We start from the raw sequence: 18,327 nt of genomic DNA, 5'->3' as shown, positions 1-18,327 counted from the left end.
ATAGGAACCGGGTCTCGCCAGGTGGCTGTGCAGGCGTGTCATTAAGCTGGGCGTCCCTGGCCAGTCACTGCCCAGCACCCTAAGGTCCTCGCGCTGTAGTGCCACCAACAGGAGTGTTTTCACGCCCAGCCGGCGCGGGGCTGGGGAGCAGAGCAGTAGGGAGACAACACGAGCAGAAGCAGCTCCCGGCGGGCGGGCGGGGGCTGCCGGCCCAGCCCGGACCCCACCATCTAGCGTCCGTAACTAAAGGACTGGCCAGTGGGGTGCCTCTCGGCAGTGCGTGGGCCGCCGTGGGCCGGGTGCGATCGATCCCGCATTCCCAGTGGATCGGGCGGGCAGTGGCCAAACTCTGAGAATGCACAGACGACCACGGGCCCAGGCCCGTCGCCCCGGTTCTGCTGGGGACAGAAGAGGAGGGGGGCCCGCGTGTCCTCGGAGCAGGCGCCCCACGGGCCGGGCGGGCTCAGAGCCGGTGCGGGCGGTGGACGCGCACTCAGTGCAAAGGGGCCGGGCCCTCCAGCGCCTGCGAGCCGTGTCTGCACCTCTGTTCCTAGACGTGGAGCCGGCCCGCAAAGGTGGGGGAGCGACGTCTGCACATGGTGGTTCCACGGGTCTGAAGCCGATGGCTTGATTTTTCTTTTTTATATATATATGAAAGTTAACACTGACGGTTGTTCTGTGTCAGGTGTTTGCAGTGAGGCACCCCTTTGGATGAAGGTGCTGTGGTGGGGTACACGCACTGTGGTGGGGTACATGTGCCGTGGTGGGGGCGCCTGGCCCAGAGGCGAGGTCCTGCACCTGACCCCACTGCCCACTGGGCCTGGGCGGCTCCTTTATCCTCTGTGAATCTGTTTCTTCATCTGTAAAAGAAAGAGCTTGAATTATATCTCTAAGCGCTACTAATTCTAAAACGTTCTCATGACGATATATTACATTTTTAGTTACGGCAAGCTGGTCCGTGCTCCCTTATGGAATAACCGACATTCCTACAGGATGTGAAGACCGCACCCTGAGTTGATAATGTGCTTGAGTTTCTCTCGGGTTTGGTCGAGTATGCCAGCTTCTTCCTGTCGTAAATGCAATAAAGCATTGAGCATCTTTACCTTCTTGCCTCCTCTCCCTGACAGGTGGCTGCAGACACTGCCTTCTGTGGATGAACCGGTGGGAGCCTTTCTGTTCCCTCCGCACGACGTTTCGGTTTTGGAGGAAGGGATGGCAGACGCCCGTACACGTACAGTCCAGGGCGGAGTGTGGGTGGCTGCCCACATGGGACCCTGTCGCCACCGTGGCCCCTAGCTCCGCAGGCACGCTCTTTATCTTGAGATGGTTACAGAGTCACAGGGAGTCACAGACATGTCGGGAGAGGTCCCCCGTCCGCGTCACCCAGTTCCCACGCTAGTTATGTACTAAGGGATTGTGGGACAGTGTCAGAACCAGGAAACTGACAATGCTGCAGCGTGTGTGTCCGTGTACCCACCACCCCCACCGAGACACACAGCTGTCCCACCACCACGGTGCCCCCTCCCCCGTGCTGCCCGTTAAAGTCACACCTAACCCCACCCCCAGCGCCTAGTGCCCGCGAATCCTTCTCCAGCTCTGATTTGTGCTGAGAATGTTGTGTAAGTGGAACCGTACGTGCCTTTGGAGTTGGGCTTTGTCAGACGCGGCACCCGCCTCCGTAGAAGCGCATGACTTTTATTGCTGAGGGCGCTGCCCCCGCCCCACCCCCCGTTTAAGCTTCACCTCGCGAGGGGCACTGGTTGACCCCACTTTGGGGCTCTTACAAGTACAGCTGCCGTGGCTAGTCACGTCCAGGTTTGAGTGGACGCACGTTTTCATCCCTCTGGGGTAGATGGCCGCGGGTACAGCTGCGAGCCTGTACCGTCCACGGATGCTCACTTTAAGGAAGCGTCATCTGAGAACTCTTCACCAGACCCTAGGGCCCAGTTGTTTTCCTCATGTCTGTCTGCTTGGCGTGGATTTCTTTGGGTTTCTCCTCTTGGGAATTCACTCACCTTCTAGAATCTAGGTTTACGTTCGTTGCCAGATTGGGACATTTTCAGCCGTTTCCTTTTTGAATACTTCTCCCCGCCACCCACCTTCCAGTCTCCTTTTGGTGGTCGGATAACATGAGCGTGCGACCTTTTGCGATGGTCCCACAGGTGCGTGAGACTATAGTTTCTGTTTCTTTGCTGAGACTTTCTGTTTCTTGTAATTGTTCTTATGGTGGCTGCTTCAGAATCCTTATCAGATAATTCTGACGTCGGCGTCATTCCGTGTTGGGTCTGTGGCCACCTTTTCTTATTTCGTTTGAGGTTGTCTTCGTTCTTGGTGTAACCTGGACATTTGGGGCATAATGTGGGATGGCTCTGGGTCTTATTTAAACCTCGTGTTTTATTAGCCCTCCTCTGACACTGCTCTGGTGGGTGAAGGGGGACACCCTCTGTGACTTCCTGAGTGGCCTCCAGGATGCTGAGGGCGTGCAGAGGTACATACACATGCTCCACCCCAGGCCGGCCTAGGACTGGGACACACTGAGTCCCCTAGTCTCCAGTGGGAATGATGTCCCACAGACTTTCAGTGGGAACAGCTCGTGCCCCATCTTTTTTGGGGATGGCACGTGTCCCCTGGTCCTCAGTGGGGATGGCATGTGTCCCCTGGTCCTCAGTGGGGATGGCACGTGTCCCTGGTCCTCAGTGGGGATGGCATGTGTCCCTGGTCCTCAGTGGGGATGGCACGTGTCCCTGGTCCTCAGTGGGGACGGCACGTGTCCCCTGGTCCTCAGTGGACGTGGTGTGCTTTCAGAAGCGTGTCTCCACCGTGGTTCCAGGCCCAGCAGAGTGAGGCCTTGTCAGTCTCCAGCCTCACTGTCCGTGGTGCCATCTCGTCCTTGCCACTTGTTTCAATGTCCTTCCTCCCTCAACAAATGTTCCCTAAGAATCAGACAGACCTATCACGAACTGTCGTAAACTCGGTGGCACATCTTTATTTTTCAATTAAGTCTTTCTTAAAGGTCTTGAATACCCCTGGGACTTTATCTGCTTTATTGTCATCATTGCCATTGGGGGTTTCCATTCACTTGGTGACCCTCGTTATGAACCCCCAGGCGCTGCCGTGGGGAGGGTTCCTGCGGAGCAGCTCAGATTCGCACAGGACCCTGGGCATGGCAGAGGCCTTGCACTGTGCCTTGCAATTAAACTAGATGGAAAACCCCACCAGAATTTCCCAGCCAAACCCTGTGGCTTCGTGGCCTCTGACAGTGCTGTAACCCCCTCCAGCAGCCTTGGTGAGAAGCTGGCATTCCCTGCGGCAACCAGGCCTGGTTCCTGTAGGCAGGCAGTGGTTCTAGAAAACGGCCTCACCCTAATCTTGAGCTGTCAGCAGTCGTTAATCTGAATTACATCAAGACTTTTCTGAAACTTTGGAAGTGAGAGTAGCTCCAGCCCTCCACCTGCGAGAACTCACGGCAGGTGGCCCCGTGTCCTCCCGTCCCACCGGTGCTGATGCGCCTCTCCCGGGCCCGGCCCTGGGGAGGGACAGTGAAAGGAAAGGCCTGGCTCCTGTCCTGGGAGGTGGCCATCCAGTGGGCCAGGCAGAGATGAAAAAGATGTCACAGAGCGCGACACACACCTGGAAAAGAACAGGGTGCTGGGAGAGGGAGGGCCTGGGGCCCGAGGCCTCTGAGTGCATCCACTGATGCTCACTGACCCCGTGGGCCCTGGCAGGGCAGGGGTGGCGAGGCCAGGAGAGAGCGGGGGGCACAGACGGGCTGGCGGGGTCAGTCACGCGGGGCTCCGAAGCTCGTATTTACTTCCAACAGTCGTGGGCAGCTCCTGAGCAGGGGGTCCTGACTCGCTCCGGAGTTTCACGGAGGCATCCTGCCGGCCTGGGGACGGAGTGGCCGCAGGGAGCCCGGGCACTGTCCAGGCCCCCAGGAAGCAGCGTCTGTGAGGTGCAGGAGGAGACGCCACATCCTCCTTTAAAGTGTACCTGTCATGTTTGGTCACATGCGCATTTGTGGAGAACGTCACGTGCGTGATTTATAAACGGACAGACACGCCTGACTCGGTGCGAGGCTGGGCCGCCGTCCCCACGCGGGTGGCGCTGAGAAGCCCTGATGCACAGACAGCCCTGCGCTGCAGCCCAGCCTCCCACAGCGGACCGGCTTGACCGAAACAGATGCCCCAAGTGAGCCCTGCCGCGGGAAACGCGTCCCGGCCCTCACGTGGAGCACGCTGGGATGGCTCTGTCCCTAGGTCTGCCTCCTCTCCCTTCCATTGGTGACGGAGTGCAACGTGATGGTGGCGGCAGGTGCAAAGGCCCGGCGACAGCTCACCGTGAGCTGTGCGGGAGACACGGACGGAGTAGGTAAGACCCTAGGTCTTTAGTGACGGAGCCCAAGAGACGTGTGGGACAAATGAAAACTGAGGAGACTTAGATGTCTTCTATTTCTCATTTCAAAACGAGACTTAAATTTAAACGTGGCCCTTTATCCTGTAGGACACGGCACAGCCCCTGCCCCCTGGGGCCCCTCCCCGGGGAGATGAGGGTGAGCAGAGTGACCACCCTCAGTCCCCGGAGAGGCCCCGCCCTGCCCCTGCGCCCTGTCCTAGCCCATGAGGCCCTCGCTGAAGAGGTGACTTGGTTCGGGCCCCAGGTTTGAGAGCTTGGTCGTGCCCAGTGCTTATTGAACAGATGAGGGACTGCGCGTGTCTTGGTGACTGCTTGCTGTCACCCTCGTTGCTGCCTGAAGACAGACGCCAGTGAGATGGGGCTGTGGCGTGTTCCCTCGTCCCTCTCGAGTCTCCGCGCCGGTGCCCACCCAGACCCTTAGAGTCTCTTGCTCCAGCCCCGCATCCGTGGGCAGGGTTTCCTTAGCTGGTCCTCTGCGCCCGGCCCGGCAAGCGGGCCCACCGTGCTGGGCGAGGGTGGCCTTGGTGTCCTGTGGGCCCGCAGAGGCCCAGGGCTCGCCCGTCACACAGCGAGGGTGCCGTCCTCACCCAGGAGGTTTTCGGGGGCCTCTCATTGGAATGTTAGGGACACACGGTCGGCCTGCAGTGAAGCGAGGAGGGTGAGACCAACCCCGCTGCCCAGCTGGGCTCTGGAGGACCCCGCCCCTCTGACCCCTTGCACGGGCCCCTCACCCTCGTGCCCAAACGTGTCCCCACCCCTCCGCGCTCCGGTTTGGGCCCAGGTCCCAAAGAGCCACTGTCCAGTCCTGAAGCCTCACGCGCAGAGCTCTCATTTGGAGATCAGATGGCGTGCTCAGGAGCACGGCCATCTGCGTGGAGCCCCCGGCAGTGGCAGCAGCAAACACGCAGACCATGTGCCGGGTCCCCCGCCCCACCACTCCCCACGTGGCGCCCGAGCGCAGAGCGTGCCCTCTGGGCCGTCCCCTCGTCAGAGGACGAAGGCGGACTCACAGGGCCTGTGTGTGGTACTGAGGCGAGTGGCCCGGTCCCTGCAGAATGCCAGCGCTGCCCCCGCCCGAGGGACTGACCAAGGGAAGGAGCGTGTTGGTCACCGTTGGCCAACAGCACGGTCGTCGGCTGCATGTGTCTTCTCAGAGCTGCTTTGTTTGGGGTTTTGGGTGTGCCAAGCTGACTTCTTTCAAGGACCGTCTTTAAATAATCTTCCCGCTTAGAAACACTAGAAATGGTCACGCTTGCACCAGACGGCGCCCCAGGAGGCCCGCCCATCCCTGTCCGCACCTGTAAACCTGCTCGGCTCCCCGTTGCCATGGCGGGTCACCATGGGCACAGCACAGACCGCGGGTTCCGGTAGGAATCTTCCTCCTGTTCTTTATTCCAAGCAGATGTGGTTGAAAATAATTACGTTTACGTCTAAGAAACCCAGTGACCTTGCATTTTCTGCTGCTTAATATTTCGAGGGCCTCCGGGATGCTGGGTTCTTCGTCCACGTGAGTAAAAACGCCGTGGCATGGCAGAGCTGCCCCGAGCGCCAAGCTGGCCGCAGCGGGCCTACCTGCCGTGACGCGGTGTCTACAGTAGAGAAGACTCACCTCCGACTCATGTTCCTTTCTAAGGCCAAGCAGTTTTGTTCAAATGCGTAAAAGATGAGAGATCCGCGTCTTGTGTGTGTGCGCGCACACGTGTCTGTGTGCGTGTGCGCGCGTGTGCGTGTGTAATGTGGTTCTCCTCTCTGGGCTGCTTCATTTCTTTGCCTACCATTCTTCTAGCATGAGGCTTCTGTTTTCAAGGTGATCTCCTTGTGCAGGGTGGCTGCTCACCCACCAGCCATCACGTTTCAGGTCCCGGCGAGACATGAGAGGAGGGGATGAGGGGTAGTCAAGCTCGGTAGCTGCCCAGCCACCTCTTCAGGGACCTCCTTAAGGCCTGCCCATGAGCTTCTCCTGGCCTCTCGGTGGTCACCCCTGACTACAGGGGAGGCTGGGAGACGGGCCTTTTAGCTGGGGCCACTCGAGGAGGAGGCGGGCTTGGGGACCGCCTTCTGCGCTCTCTCCCCGGCAGCAGCCTGCCCGGGCCACTCTCCGGCAGCACGGCCACTGCCTGCTGCACCGCTCACCCCTCCGCGTGGGCCTTCACCCCATGTAGCTCCAGACCTTAGGAAGGCAGGGCGGCTGCTCCTCCCGCCGGTGAGGACCCCCTGAGGAGCCCCTGCTCCCCTTTGCCAGAGCCGGGAGCAGACGTGAGCCCGGCGGCTGAAGCCGCAGGTCGCCCTTGGGCGCGGCTCTGTTAAGATATTGGGGAGATGGAGCCCGGCTCGGCGACAGGACGCCAGCCGCCTGGGAGGAAGGGCAGGGGTGCCCGGCCCCGCTTTCTCTTTCACTCTCGGGGGTGCCCCTGGTTCCGACCTGCCCCACCGGCCCGGACCACACCCGGACCGCGCTCAGCGGCCTCGACTGGCCCCGGCCGGTGGTCACTGTCGTTTGCTCTCTCAGTCCGTCAACTTCAGTCTCCTCCTGGGCTGTTCCACGGGGTTTCGGTTCTGGAGGGAAGTGGGCTGGGCGCCACGTGCGGCTCTCAGGTGGCGGGGTGGCGCCCGCCCTCTCTGGCCTCTCGCAGCAGTGGGGCGACCTGTCCGGGTTTCGGTTTGAGCCCGGTCGGAGTTTCCCCACGAGGCGGGTGAGCGGAGCTCGGCGGGCTACAGCCGGGACGCGGTTTGTCCACACGTTCAGCCCCTGCCCGGTTGCGTTTTGACATAGAACCTTTTTCTTTTTTTTTTAACAGCAGAAATGCAGACCGCGCGCTCGAGGGCGGTGTGGCGGGGCGTGCGCTGGGCCCTGCTGCTCTTTGCAGGGCTGGAAATGCGCCCCCGCGGTTCAGGTGCCGAGGCGTGCGGGGCGGGGCGGGGCCTGCCCGGTCACCCTGCTCCTGGCAAGCCCGGGCTCCGGTTAGGGAGGACGGACCGTGCGGCCCTCCGCATGGCGCCGTGGCCACTGCCTTCCTGGCTGCTCTTCCCGGCTCTGCCGGCAGCTCCTAGAAGCATCTCCTCAGCCGAGCTTAATGAAATTGCATCTGGGCCTTTCGATTTGCCAGAACCTGGAAAATTGCCACGGAGAGCTGGTTTCTGCTCTGTTTCCGTTCGTTTCTCCTCCCCGACAGTTCAGCAGCCGCCTCGTCCCCAAGTCCTCTCTCTGCCCCTCTGTGCATGGGGGGTGATAACGGAGACTTTTCTGTAACCTCAGGACGTACGGACAGCAGGCCCTCAGATCGCATCTCGGCACGACAGGGATGCGACTCTGCAGGAACGGAGTGGGCTCCCGTTCGCGTCCCTGAGGCTGCGGCGAAGGTGGTTTCGTCATACGCATTTTCACGACAGACGCCAGTTTTTAACTATTGTCGTGTTATTATTGAATTCCTTGTTAATTAAGAGTTAGACAATAGTCTCTTGTTTTTACAAATTCTTCTCAAATGGGTCATCTCTCCTTTGGCCGTGTCCCAGCACGTGGCAGTCCAGAGCTCGTGATGTCACGTGGACGTCCGTCGAGCAGGGCGAGGGTGCGGGACCCGAGGCAGCGCGTGGCCCGTGCTCTCGGGACGGACTCATTCAGCGTCCGTGCGACTGTTACTTGTTTGGGGCCAGTTTCTCTTCTAGTCACGTCAGACTCTTTCTGGGCCTCCCCGCCCAGCGGCCTCCTCTTCATGCTTACGTGCCCCGCCGTCCAGGGCTCAGACCAGTGTTAGGACAGCAGGTGTGGACCGCGGCGCAGACTACTCCAGTCCCCATTTGAGTGACACCTCGGCCTCGCGGCAGCCTGGCCCAGGGGACACCAGAGGGCTGCCACTTCTGCAGGCGGGACGCCCAGGCCCCGGGCGGTGGCTCAGCGTGGCTCTCTTCTCGTGGGCCCTTTCGAAAATGGTGGACGCGGGTCCCAGCGGCTGGGCGGGCGGCTCCCAGCCGTCCGTGGGGAGCATGGCGCTTTTCCTAGTCTGCCGCGTGCCTTTACCTCCTGCTGGGCCCTAAGTGGCAGACAGAAACGCACGTGGTGACCTCCTACCATGCGTGCAGACACGCGTGTGCTGTGGGTGGACCGCCCGCCGGCCGGAGAGAGCAGAGCAGCAGCGGTGCCGCCCTCACCCCCAGGGCCTTGCAGGCCAGTAAGGGGGACGAAACCTGCCCGGCGAAGTAACCCTGAGCCCATCACGGGGGCACGAGCAGGGGCAATCCAGGAAGGCTCCCTGGAGGTGGCCTTTGGGAATCAAACCTTAAAGAACATTAGTCCCCAGGGACGAGGCTGTGTCGCGCCGTGTCAGTCAGGCACTTGATGAATAACGGTGACTTAAGTTCCAGGGGCCACGTCGTAAGATCTGTAGAAAGGTCGTTTTCTTTAAGTCGGCACAGAGGGAAAAGGTGAACGGGACCCGGAGCGGCTCGTCATTGCACTTGAGCGTGTCTATGCAGCGTGACAGGCCCCACAGCCGTTCTAGAAAAACGTATCAAGTTTTTGCCAGAATTAGAAATTTTAGGTTAAAAATTTAGGAATCCTTTGGTTTGGGAATTTTATATGTAAACATTTTTTTCAAAACCACTTCCTGAGCAGTCTGATTTTTCTGTGGAGCGCTGACGGATCTCAGCGTCTCGTGCTCTGGCGCTCTAATTTCAGACCTTACGTAAAGGATGGGGGCTTGTGGCACAGGCCCACCCACCCGACGGTGCCTGATGGCGTGTGCCTGGAGCAGACCAGAACAGGGGGGGTGGGAGGGCCACGGAGGCCCTGCGGTTGTCTGCTGAGTCACGCTGGCTTCCCCGCCCTTCCTTCAGAGTCCTGGGGCCTGGGGACCGGTCCCGCCGGGCGTGGCCCTTCTCCCTGCCCCGGAGCCAGAGCACAGGCAGGACTGGGCCGGGTTTAACACTCGCGAGGTCTGAGATGCATGCCCCTTGCAACGTGTAACAGCTTCGTTTTCTGTTCCTGAATCTCTTATGTCTCAAAGACAAGATGACAACATGCAAAGGACACTCGGTCTCCGTGCCGCCCTGTCCCCGAGTCCGTCTTTGCCCGTCGGTCCCCATGTTCACCAGGGACCACTGGGGGACACAGGCCATCGCCGCTCGTTGGGTGCCAAGCCTGCGCTCGGTCTGCTGTCACCGCCGCTGAGCTCCTGCCTCACTGAGGCCTGAGTGACCCTGGTCGTCCGGCGAGGGCCTCAGAGTCCGTCGCTGGCCCAGGGCCCCGCACACTGTCGCTACAGCCCGTTCTCGAACCACGTCTGTCTGTTTCGAGTCCTGCGCCTGTAGTCACGGCCTGTACCATGTGGTCTCTGCCATTTTCACTTATCCGTGCGCCTCACGTTTCATGCCCTCCGTGGGCCAGTTTTTCGCGAGCGCTTCGTGTGTCAGATGGCGTGCGTGTCTGGTGTCTTTGCTTGGACTTCCCACTGAATGCTCGCGAGGACCCCGTGAAGCACAAGCTAGTCCCCCCAGCCTTCCCGACGAGGGAAACGGGGCTGGCGCATTGCAAGAACTGCCCGGAGACCCCGGTGCTGTACGTGTCCTCGTAAACGGCCACGCGCCGCGCCTCCTCGGGGAGCGTGGGCCGTGCGCCGGAGTGTGTGCATCCGGTCCCCAGGGAGCACTCTGGCGGTCTAGCGTTGGGTTTAGGTTTAGTTTTTATCACAGATGTCCCAAGAAACACGTGTATCGCCCCTGGCAGGAACCCCGGCCCACCCCGCACCCCCAGCCCCAGCCCTCGGCTGCCACCAAACGACCTTCTGCTTCTGTAAGTCAGGCAGAATTTTCTAGAGATCTGACACGGTCGCCCTCCCGGGAGCCATGCTTGCCGCGGGAGCCTCCCCCGCGGCTGGGCGGTCCCGGCCGGCACGTCCTGCCCGCACGGGCATCGCATCCCGACAGGCGTGTGACATGTGGCGTGTGGCTGCGTTTAGGGTGACTATGGAGCACCTATAAGAGAATAGCTTTAATTGCAAAACATGCTCATTAAAACTCTGGCTAGGGCCCGAAACCAGAATGAAAATGTTACAGGGAGGGTGACTGGCATACTGCGCCAGCACCCTGGGGAGACGTCTGTTTAAAACTAAGCAGCTCCCTGGTGTCTTCACCACCTCCTGGGTAGCAGATAGTCCGCCTCAGGATAATTTTTGGAAGAGTGAGTCAGGAGATGCTTTGGAAATAGCTGTTGCAGTACATAACGTGAGACTGTTTGTCGTTCAGCCTTAATTGGAAGGGAACTGTTAGTCGGAAGCCGACCTAGCACCAGTTCCTGGTGGCGTTCGTTTGCTGCGAGCGACATGCTCAGGTCTCTGACCTGTAACACACGCTGTGTTCGACGGAAGTCTCGGCCTGTGCGCACCTGTTTCTAGAATCTTAGGGTCTCGAACTGGGAAGAACCTGGGCGACGGTCTCTCCTGTTCGAAGCGTCTCGTTCTGCGAGCTGAGAACACGGAGGGCGCCGTGGGCGGGTCAGGCCCGCTCCCCCGCGACTCCACGTGGCATCCCACGCCTCACGCACGCACCCCTGGGTGCTTCTCCACCGGCCGTGAAGGCAGGAGACGCTGAGACGTGGAGGGCAGGGACGGGCTCTGATGTGGGTCCTGCTGACCCAGCTCCTCTCCCCGCCTGCGCCTGGGGCCACGCAGGCTCTGACGAGAGCCCCATGTTCAGACCCCCAGGCCGAGGCTTCCCTCTGGACCGTGTGACCCCTCTCGTCTTCACCCTGAAACCCCGTCTGTCTTGGGACCCCTGTTGTAGGCCTGAAGCCACACGGTTTTTCTAGTTTACCAGGGAAAAAAGGGAACTCAAATGAAGGGGTGTTTGCCGTGTCCGCGGGAGGTTGGGGAAGATTCGCTGTTGAAACGTGGCCACTGAGCGGCCTGCAGGCGGCCGGTCCACGCGGGAGGCCGAGGCCTCAGTATCGGGTCACGCGGCGCGATCGGAACGCCTTTGGCTGAGTGTGCGCTGAGGATGGATGTGTATGTGCGTTATTCCCAAGCCCCGTCCCCACCGTGTTTTACAAAGCACCTTTTCTGAGCAGCTGCTGCCGTGAGCTGTCGCCGTGTGTGTGCGTGTGTGTGGTGCGTGTGTGTGTGCGCGCGCGCGTGTGTGTGTGTACGTGCGTGTGTGTGTGTGTGTAGCAGCCTGTGCTCTCGTTTGGGCTCATTCTTAACTGAGCCATCGTGACAGTGAGCAACTTGCTGGTAACTTGTATGTGTGTGCGTGTGTGTGTGTGGTGTGTGTGCGTGCATGTGTGTATGTGCGTGTGTGTGCGTGCATGTGTGTGTGTAGCAGCCTGCGCTCTCTTTTGGGCTCGTTCTTAACTAAGCCATTGTGACAGTGAGCAACTTGCTGGTAACGGTTGAGATTTCTGGAAGGTGTGCTGGGTAAACAATGCCCAGGTTCTCGAGGTCCCCGTTTCTTAGTGGAGGACCCCCCGGGTTCACGCACACGTGATTCGCGAGGCTGCCGGCACCTAGGTCAGTGCTGCGTCTGTTGGCGTGTGGCCATCTGCGCGTGGAGGAAAGTGGGCCCAGTGCGGTCACCCTCCGCGTCCGCCATGCTGACCCCCCAGCTCCCGCCAGCACGGTTGTGGGCCGCGGTGCCGTTCTGGTCGGCGCCGTCCGCGCCCTGTCTTCTGTCTGGAGCGCCGCTGCGTGAGCGGTGTTCACGGCGCTCCGCGGGCAGCGAGCCCCACGCGGTGAGGCAGTGGCGATCACAGTGGGCGGGAGTCAGTCTGTCTGTCCGGCACGTCTGTTGGAGACGACAGCCTAGGTATTTGGGGATGTCTGTGTCTCTCCTGTTCACAGGCACAGGAAAAGGACTCTGGCTTCAGTGCTGGGGGTGTCCTGACGAGAGCGTAAGACTGGATTCCGGGACGCGAACCGCAGCGTGGTCGGGGACGGGTGACATAAGTCGCAGCCGCTGGGGCGCCGGCACGCCCCGCGTTCACGTCCCTGCCTGACGCGCTCCCTCCTGTCACAGGTGCACGTTCCGATTCCCCAGCACGGCCATCAAGATCCAGTTCACGGCGCTGTTCCACCAGGAGGAGGCCCCGGCGTCGCCCCTCCGGCCGCTCTACCCGCAGATCTCCCCGCTGAGGATCCACATCCCCGAGCCCGACCTCCGGAGCCTGGTCAGCCCCGTCCCCTCCCCGACCGGCACCATCAGGTGAGCAGCCCGCCGCCGGCTCCCCTCCAAAGCTGGGGTCCCCGTGCACTGGCAGTTTGTCAGGAAGGGGAAATGACACAGACGTTCCATGTTTTACCCAGCGTTAGAAATGTTTCTGGAAAATGGCATGTGGATGGAAAATCTGAAACTATTTTAAGAACATCAGGGGACCTCCCTAAATAAGTCTCTGGAGAACTCCCTTATAAAGCGAAGACTCGCTACCTAATTCGTCACTTTGCCAGTTTGAAACTTTGTATGCTAGGGCCTTTGACAGCGTTCACAGGTATGATTTTTTTAAAAGACATTGAAAGTATTTTTAAGTATATTTGTATACCAGGATTTGGTAAACTTTGTTTTTCTAAAATTTACTTGTGGAAAGTCTTTGTGAAGTTTTAGAAATTCATCTAGATTTGGAAAGGGAAAGGCCCCCAGCTCTCTCATCCTTGGCGTGTCGCAGCCTGGGGGGAGGGTCCACGTCAGGCTGTCCCGCTGGGCCCCGTCAGCCCGCAGTGGCACAGGTGCTTCTCATGACAGCCACTGTCGCGTCTCCGTGGCAGTCCTGCCTTCGTCCCATTTCGTCACAAAGCCTAGTGAAGAGACGTGCGTTCGAGGGTCAAGATTTAATACGTTTTAAAAAGTTTACGTGCTTCATTAAGGACATTTGAAGATGGACCTGGCATTTCCCCCCTTACTGCGTGTGGCACCTGCAGGTGCCAGGCCCACGAGCAGCCGTTGGCACCGGGGCTGCACGTCATCGGTGCCCGCGGAGCCCGTGGAAGAGGCACAGCGTGCCTTAGTGCAGGTGTGACAGAGCCGTGCCCTCACACGCCCCGGAAGGGTCTCCGGGCTCCTCAGGGGCACAGCTGGGGACCGCACTTGGGGACTCACGGCTCCAGCGGCTAGTCTTGCTGTCCGTCCGTCTCACCAGGTGCGAGGCCGTTTTCTCGCTGACCAGCCGTGCTCAGGGGGTCCCCGTGTCCGCACCCGTGGAGGCTCGCGTCGGGAGTCACTTGCCGGTTCGTCCCTGTGTCATAGTCCGTGTGCCACTCGCGCCCTTGCCTCCCCCCGTGGCATGTTGGCTGCACGCTGGGCTTTGTCTGCATCGCGTTGCTGGGAGTTGGTCCCTCTGGAGCCTGTGAGGAGGTGCGTCTCTCTCCTGCAGAGGGAGCTCGGGGGCAGCACTGAGCGCGGCCGGCCCAGAGTTCGGCCTGGGGCCTGAACCCTGGTTCTGGTGCAGCGGGGCAGGGCCCTGCACACTCACGGGCCTGTTTTTCCACGGATGAAGCCAGTGAGCGCTCTGTTCTCCGTGCGGCCAGCCCTGGTTACGTCCATCGTAGTCGTGATGGCCCTGATGAGCGGTGATGCTCTGACAGCTTCGTGCGTGCTGGACCCGGTACCCAGCACGGCACACGCGTGATTTTACTTGCTCTTTACAGCTCTACGTGATGCACCGTTTCTTCTAAGCTCCTTTCGGATTTCTAGCAGTAGCTGGCTCTGTTGTAAACCCAGAATTTAGCATGTGATCTCGTTTTTCCCAGACATCTAACTGGAATTTCATGTAAAGCATGAGGATTCCATACGAGTTCACGACTAGGCTGTGCTGTGAAAATGCTCTCACGTTTACTTACGTGTGTGTAACTTACACGTTACAAATTTCATGCAGTAAAACGATGCAGCCCCCTTGGAGCAGAGCTCCGTGTGGCCCAGCAGCTCACCGGCCCGTGAGGTCCGCAGGGACCACGTAGGCCAAGGCTCGCAGGAGCGGTCTGGACATCCCCTGGCTGACGGTGGGCACGTGGGATGTGGGTGTCCCTGCAGTGGAATGGTATTCAGCCATCAGAAGGCACAAGTGCTGATACCTGGCTCAACACGGGTGACCCTTGGGAACACGGAGCCGAGTGAGGGAAGCCGGGCACGGAAGGCCACACGTTGTGTGATCCCGTGGATAGGAAGTGTGCGGAACTGGCAAATCTTCAGGGGAAGTCGGGAGTGGCTGCCAGGGCCTGGCCAAAGGGGGTAACTGCTGACCGTGACGGGGTTCCTTCCCCGGGCGAAGCAAACGTTCTGGGTCACACGACTGAGTGGCACAGTCTGAATGGGCGAACTGTGACTCAGTGAAGCTGATGACAAACACACACACTGACACGTGTACCCAGGATCCCCTCATTGCTGCCGCGGCAACATTCGGCAGCGTTTCCTTGCTGCTGGGCGCCGAGGCTCGTGGGACGTGTCCCGTGCTCCATCAGGTGGCAGCAAAAGGCCTGCCTTCTGCACGTGAAGAGCACCGCAGGCTGACCGGTCAGCCTCAGACTGGCGCCGGATTATTAATCGTCGATGTAGAGATGCTCTTTAAGGAAGAAGGTGTTTGAGTTTGTACCTAGGGGACGACGTGATACAAGCATATTTCGCGGCCATATTTTAAATGAGCATGGTAGCCGGCTGGTTAGGGCGCTCCAGCACCCTTCGCGAGTTGAAGTTGCTTTTCTGTTTTAGGGGCGGTGGTTCACACAGGCGTTAAGAAGAGATTCCTAGGAAGCAGAAGGAGGCAGGTGTGGCTGGAACGGCTGGGCAGTGGTGTGACTGGCCACTCGATTTATATTTAACTTGCTCTTGCCCTAGAGTCAGTCAGGAGGGGGCGGCGCTGTCCCGCCCATGTCCTTTTGTTTGAGGGCCGCCCACGAGGGACAGCTTCTTGTTTTCATTTGGTAAAATATTTTCAGAGAGAGTAATAACTTTGGGGCAGGCTTTCTCACTTTTTGGCCTTTAATTAAGTGTCACACAAAAGGGTTTCTGTTTACATCCGTTTATCTTAGCACTGCGGAATTCAACAGAGTGTTTTAGAAACCTCAGAGGCCCTTGAGGTTTTGCTTGCCAAGATCCTTTTCATCATAGGGGAGGAGCCCGAGTATTTACAAACAGCCTGGGCTCGCCCTTCCTCTCCAATCCAGGACCCTCCCCAGGAGACCAGGGCCGGCAGCCCCCCTCTCCAAAGGTGCAGGAGCTAAGCGGGTCCCCAGGGAAGCTGGCGCCGGGGGAGGGTCCTTTATAAGAACAGGCGGCAGCCCGGGGCGCCCTCCCCCGCTCTGTTCTCCTAATTTGGTGTGACTGTGCCCTGCTCACCCCATTGGCCAGCTGGGTCCCTGCAGCCCAGACCTCGGTGAGGCTTGGTGGGGGTTGGTTCCCCCTGCCCCCCGGTCTCCTGCACCTTGCCCTGTGCCCCTCCCACCCAGGACTTGGGGAGGGGCTCTACCTGTGGGCAGTTCTCTGGGTGAAGAGCCCCCGCCCTGCCCTCCCGGACCAGCCCCTTCCTCCCTGGCCTTCTGTGCTTCCCCTCTGTTGTGTGTGTGGTTTTGTTTTTTTTTTTCTTTTTTTTCTTGCCCTAAAGTACTCCACCCAGAAAATGAATGAACTCACTTTGAAGTCAATTTTGCTGTCTTAAGCAGTATTTTGTTGACTTTTTTTTTTTTTCTGTTTTGCAAAGAAGTGTTTTTAGGAAAGAAGAAATTGGTTAATCATTTTCTAGGTATTGCAAAAACAGAGACAAGCCTAAAAGTGTTCCTTTCAGCTAGAGTTTTAAGAAAACTGCAGAAATAAAACCAGAGAGAAAGCATAACAGAATAACTAAATTACCCATTAAGAGCAAGATTTTGTAAGCTCTATCTCTAGGAAGGCTTTTCTTGATTTTTCTAATGTAGAGACCAAAAACAAAAGTAATTTGTTGGCTAAAATTTGGCAGAGGTTCGCGGAACATGATCCAAAAGAAAAAGCAACTGACTTCAGAATCTGAACTACTGCTAATCGTGACCTTGAAGCAGATAAAATTCAGCCCCGACTCAGATTGTTTTGTTTCGCAGTGTCGGATAGCTCGGAGTCTGGAGGTTGTCAGGTCCACCGTAGAACTGCTTTCGTTTCTCTGGCAGACTCTGGACCCTTCCTTGAGTGGTTTTTCTCGCTTAACGGTGTCTGGCTGCAGCCTCGCCCCGCGCTCTCAGCCCCATCTGGAGAGGGGTGTGGTTCTCGGGGGGGCTAAACCACACCAAGCAGAGACGCTCCCCGGCTGGCATAGGGGCCTCGCCATTTGTGGGTCACCTGGAGGGCCGTCTTCCTCCTGCCCTCCCCCGCCCGCCCCGCACCTGTACCTGTAGACCTCACAGCCCCCTGCCCCGCCCCCACCCACCTGGTCCCTGTCCTTATCTGAAAGCTTAGGAGAAGTAGAAATTGGTTCATCCACACAGGAAGGTGGGGCCTCCATGTCCTTTACATTTTCCCTTCTGCCCAAATCTCTGCCACGCTGTTATTTTTTGTTTTTGTTGGTTATTGTTTTTTGGGTTTTTTTGGCTCTAAGCTGTTGAGACAAAGTTGAATGAAGCTTGTACTTAAGTTCCTGTCTCCATTGCAGAGCTGCTGGGAGTGGCGTTTCCTGGTTCTCGGGTACATCTTGGGGGGCCCTTTGAGGGTTCACAGTGAATGTTTCTTGGATGTGCCTGCTGGGCACCACCCAGCCAGTGCGGGCACACGGAGCCCCCTTCCCAGATCGCACCCTCCGGGATTTGGGAAGCAGAAAGGACCTGGAGGGCAGGCTCTGCGGGAGGCGGGAGCCCCCACCCCAAGTCTGCATGAGGGTGGGCCCCGCTGCAGCGTGGGCGTGGGAGGAGGAGCCCCACAGCTTGCTGACCGGTTTTCACTGGGGCAAAACGTGTTTCGGAAAGTAGTCGTCTTAAAAACGCCTCCCAGATGTCACGAAACTGGACTTCCGTCCAGGCGACACAGACGTTCTGAAGGGCAGCTCGAAGACACTGGCCTCTGGGACTTTTGTTTCCTCCTTTTTTTTTCCTTTGTGATTGCAGAAGCACTGTCTGTACATGCGCTATACATAAGGCAGACGTTTCCGACAGCGACCCGCTCCCCGAGATAAGTCCCTGAGCTGCATCTCCTCCAGGGCCCATCAGGTGTGCTTGCCTGTCCCCCCCAAGGACCCCACAGAGCTCACACTCCCCTGCAGCCAACGTCCCCCCTCCTCACCGTGCCTTGGCGTCTTCCTGCGTGGCGGCGTTCAGTGGCTTCATGGCGGCCCGTCCTCCCGGAGATGCTGTGACGTGGCCCCCGCTGAGGGACGTGTGTGCCATTCCCAGGTCCCCTCAGAGCGGCATTGCAGCCACCTCACAGAGCAACGGCACGTCAGCCGTCCGAATTGCCTTTCCAGAGTGTCCGAACACTCTCCCGCGGTGACAACGGCCTCGGACTTGGCCACATCGTGAGACGTGTGCCCCTCGAGGTCGGCAGACTCCGGGTTTCAAGAACGGGAATAAAGATGGAGACCGTGACCGCCGCGCGTGCCAGGCCTGTGCCGCGGCTGGACACCCAGGCCACCCTCATCCCTGCGGTCACCCCGCAGGGCGCGGGCGTTGCCGGCCCACTCCACAGGTCGGGAGACCGAGGCGCCGGGTGAGGAGCTCTGCCGTCCGCCCGGGCAGGCCGTGGCACAGCCGGTTTATGTCATGCGTGCGTCGCAGAAGTTTGTGTCTATCGCGGTGACGCGTGCAGACGCACCTGCTGCGGGGGTCATCCTGCGGGGAGTCCGAGGCCACAGCGGCTGTTCCCGGCCACATCCCCGCTGGTCGCACCCCGGACCGTCCCTCTCGCTTCCCTCCTCTGCATCGATGCTCACGGGACTCGGTTTCTCAGGTGTAGACACGTTTAGGCCGCGTCCTTCTCCACCCCATC

General features: G+C 59.2%; 1 protein-coding gene across 3 annotated transcripts in view; it reads left to right on the top strand.

The window, feature by feature from the left end:
• The window catches only part of FOXK1 (forkhead box K1), a 44,855-nt gene that overhangs the window by 11,625 nt on the left and 14,903 nt on the right, over positions 1-18,327 (top strand). For all 3 annotated transcript variants that reach the window (XR_003044642.1, XM_025043140.1, XM_025043141.1), the window contains exon 2: positions 12,418-12,603. Coding sequence is in view for 2 of the 3 variants with exons in the window: in XM_025043140.1 (XP_024898908.1) it covers positions 12,418-12,603 (186 nt within the window). In the remaining variant the exon portion in view is untranslated. The remainder of the gene's footprint in view (positions 1-12,417; positions 12,604-18,327) is intronic.

Source organism: Pteropus alecto, unplaced genomic scaffold, assembly GCF_000325575.1.
Source record: "Pteropus alecto unplaced genomic scaffold, ASM32557v1 scaffold40, whole genome shotgun sequence".
NCBI lineage: Eukaryota > Metazoa > Chordata > Mammalia > Chiroptera > Pteropodidae > Pteropus > Pteropus alecto.
Note: the sequence above shows the minus strand (reverse complement) of the source record. Positions and strands in the feature narration are given on the sequence as shown.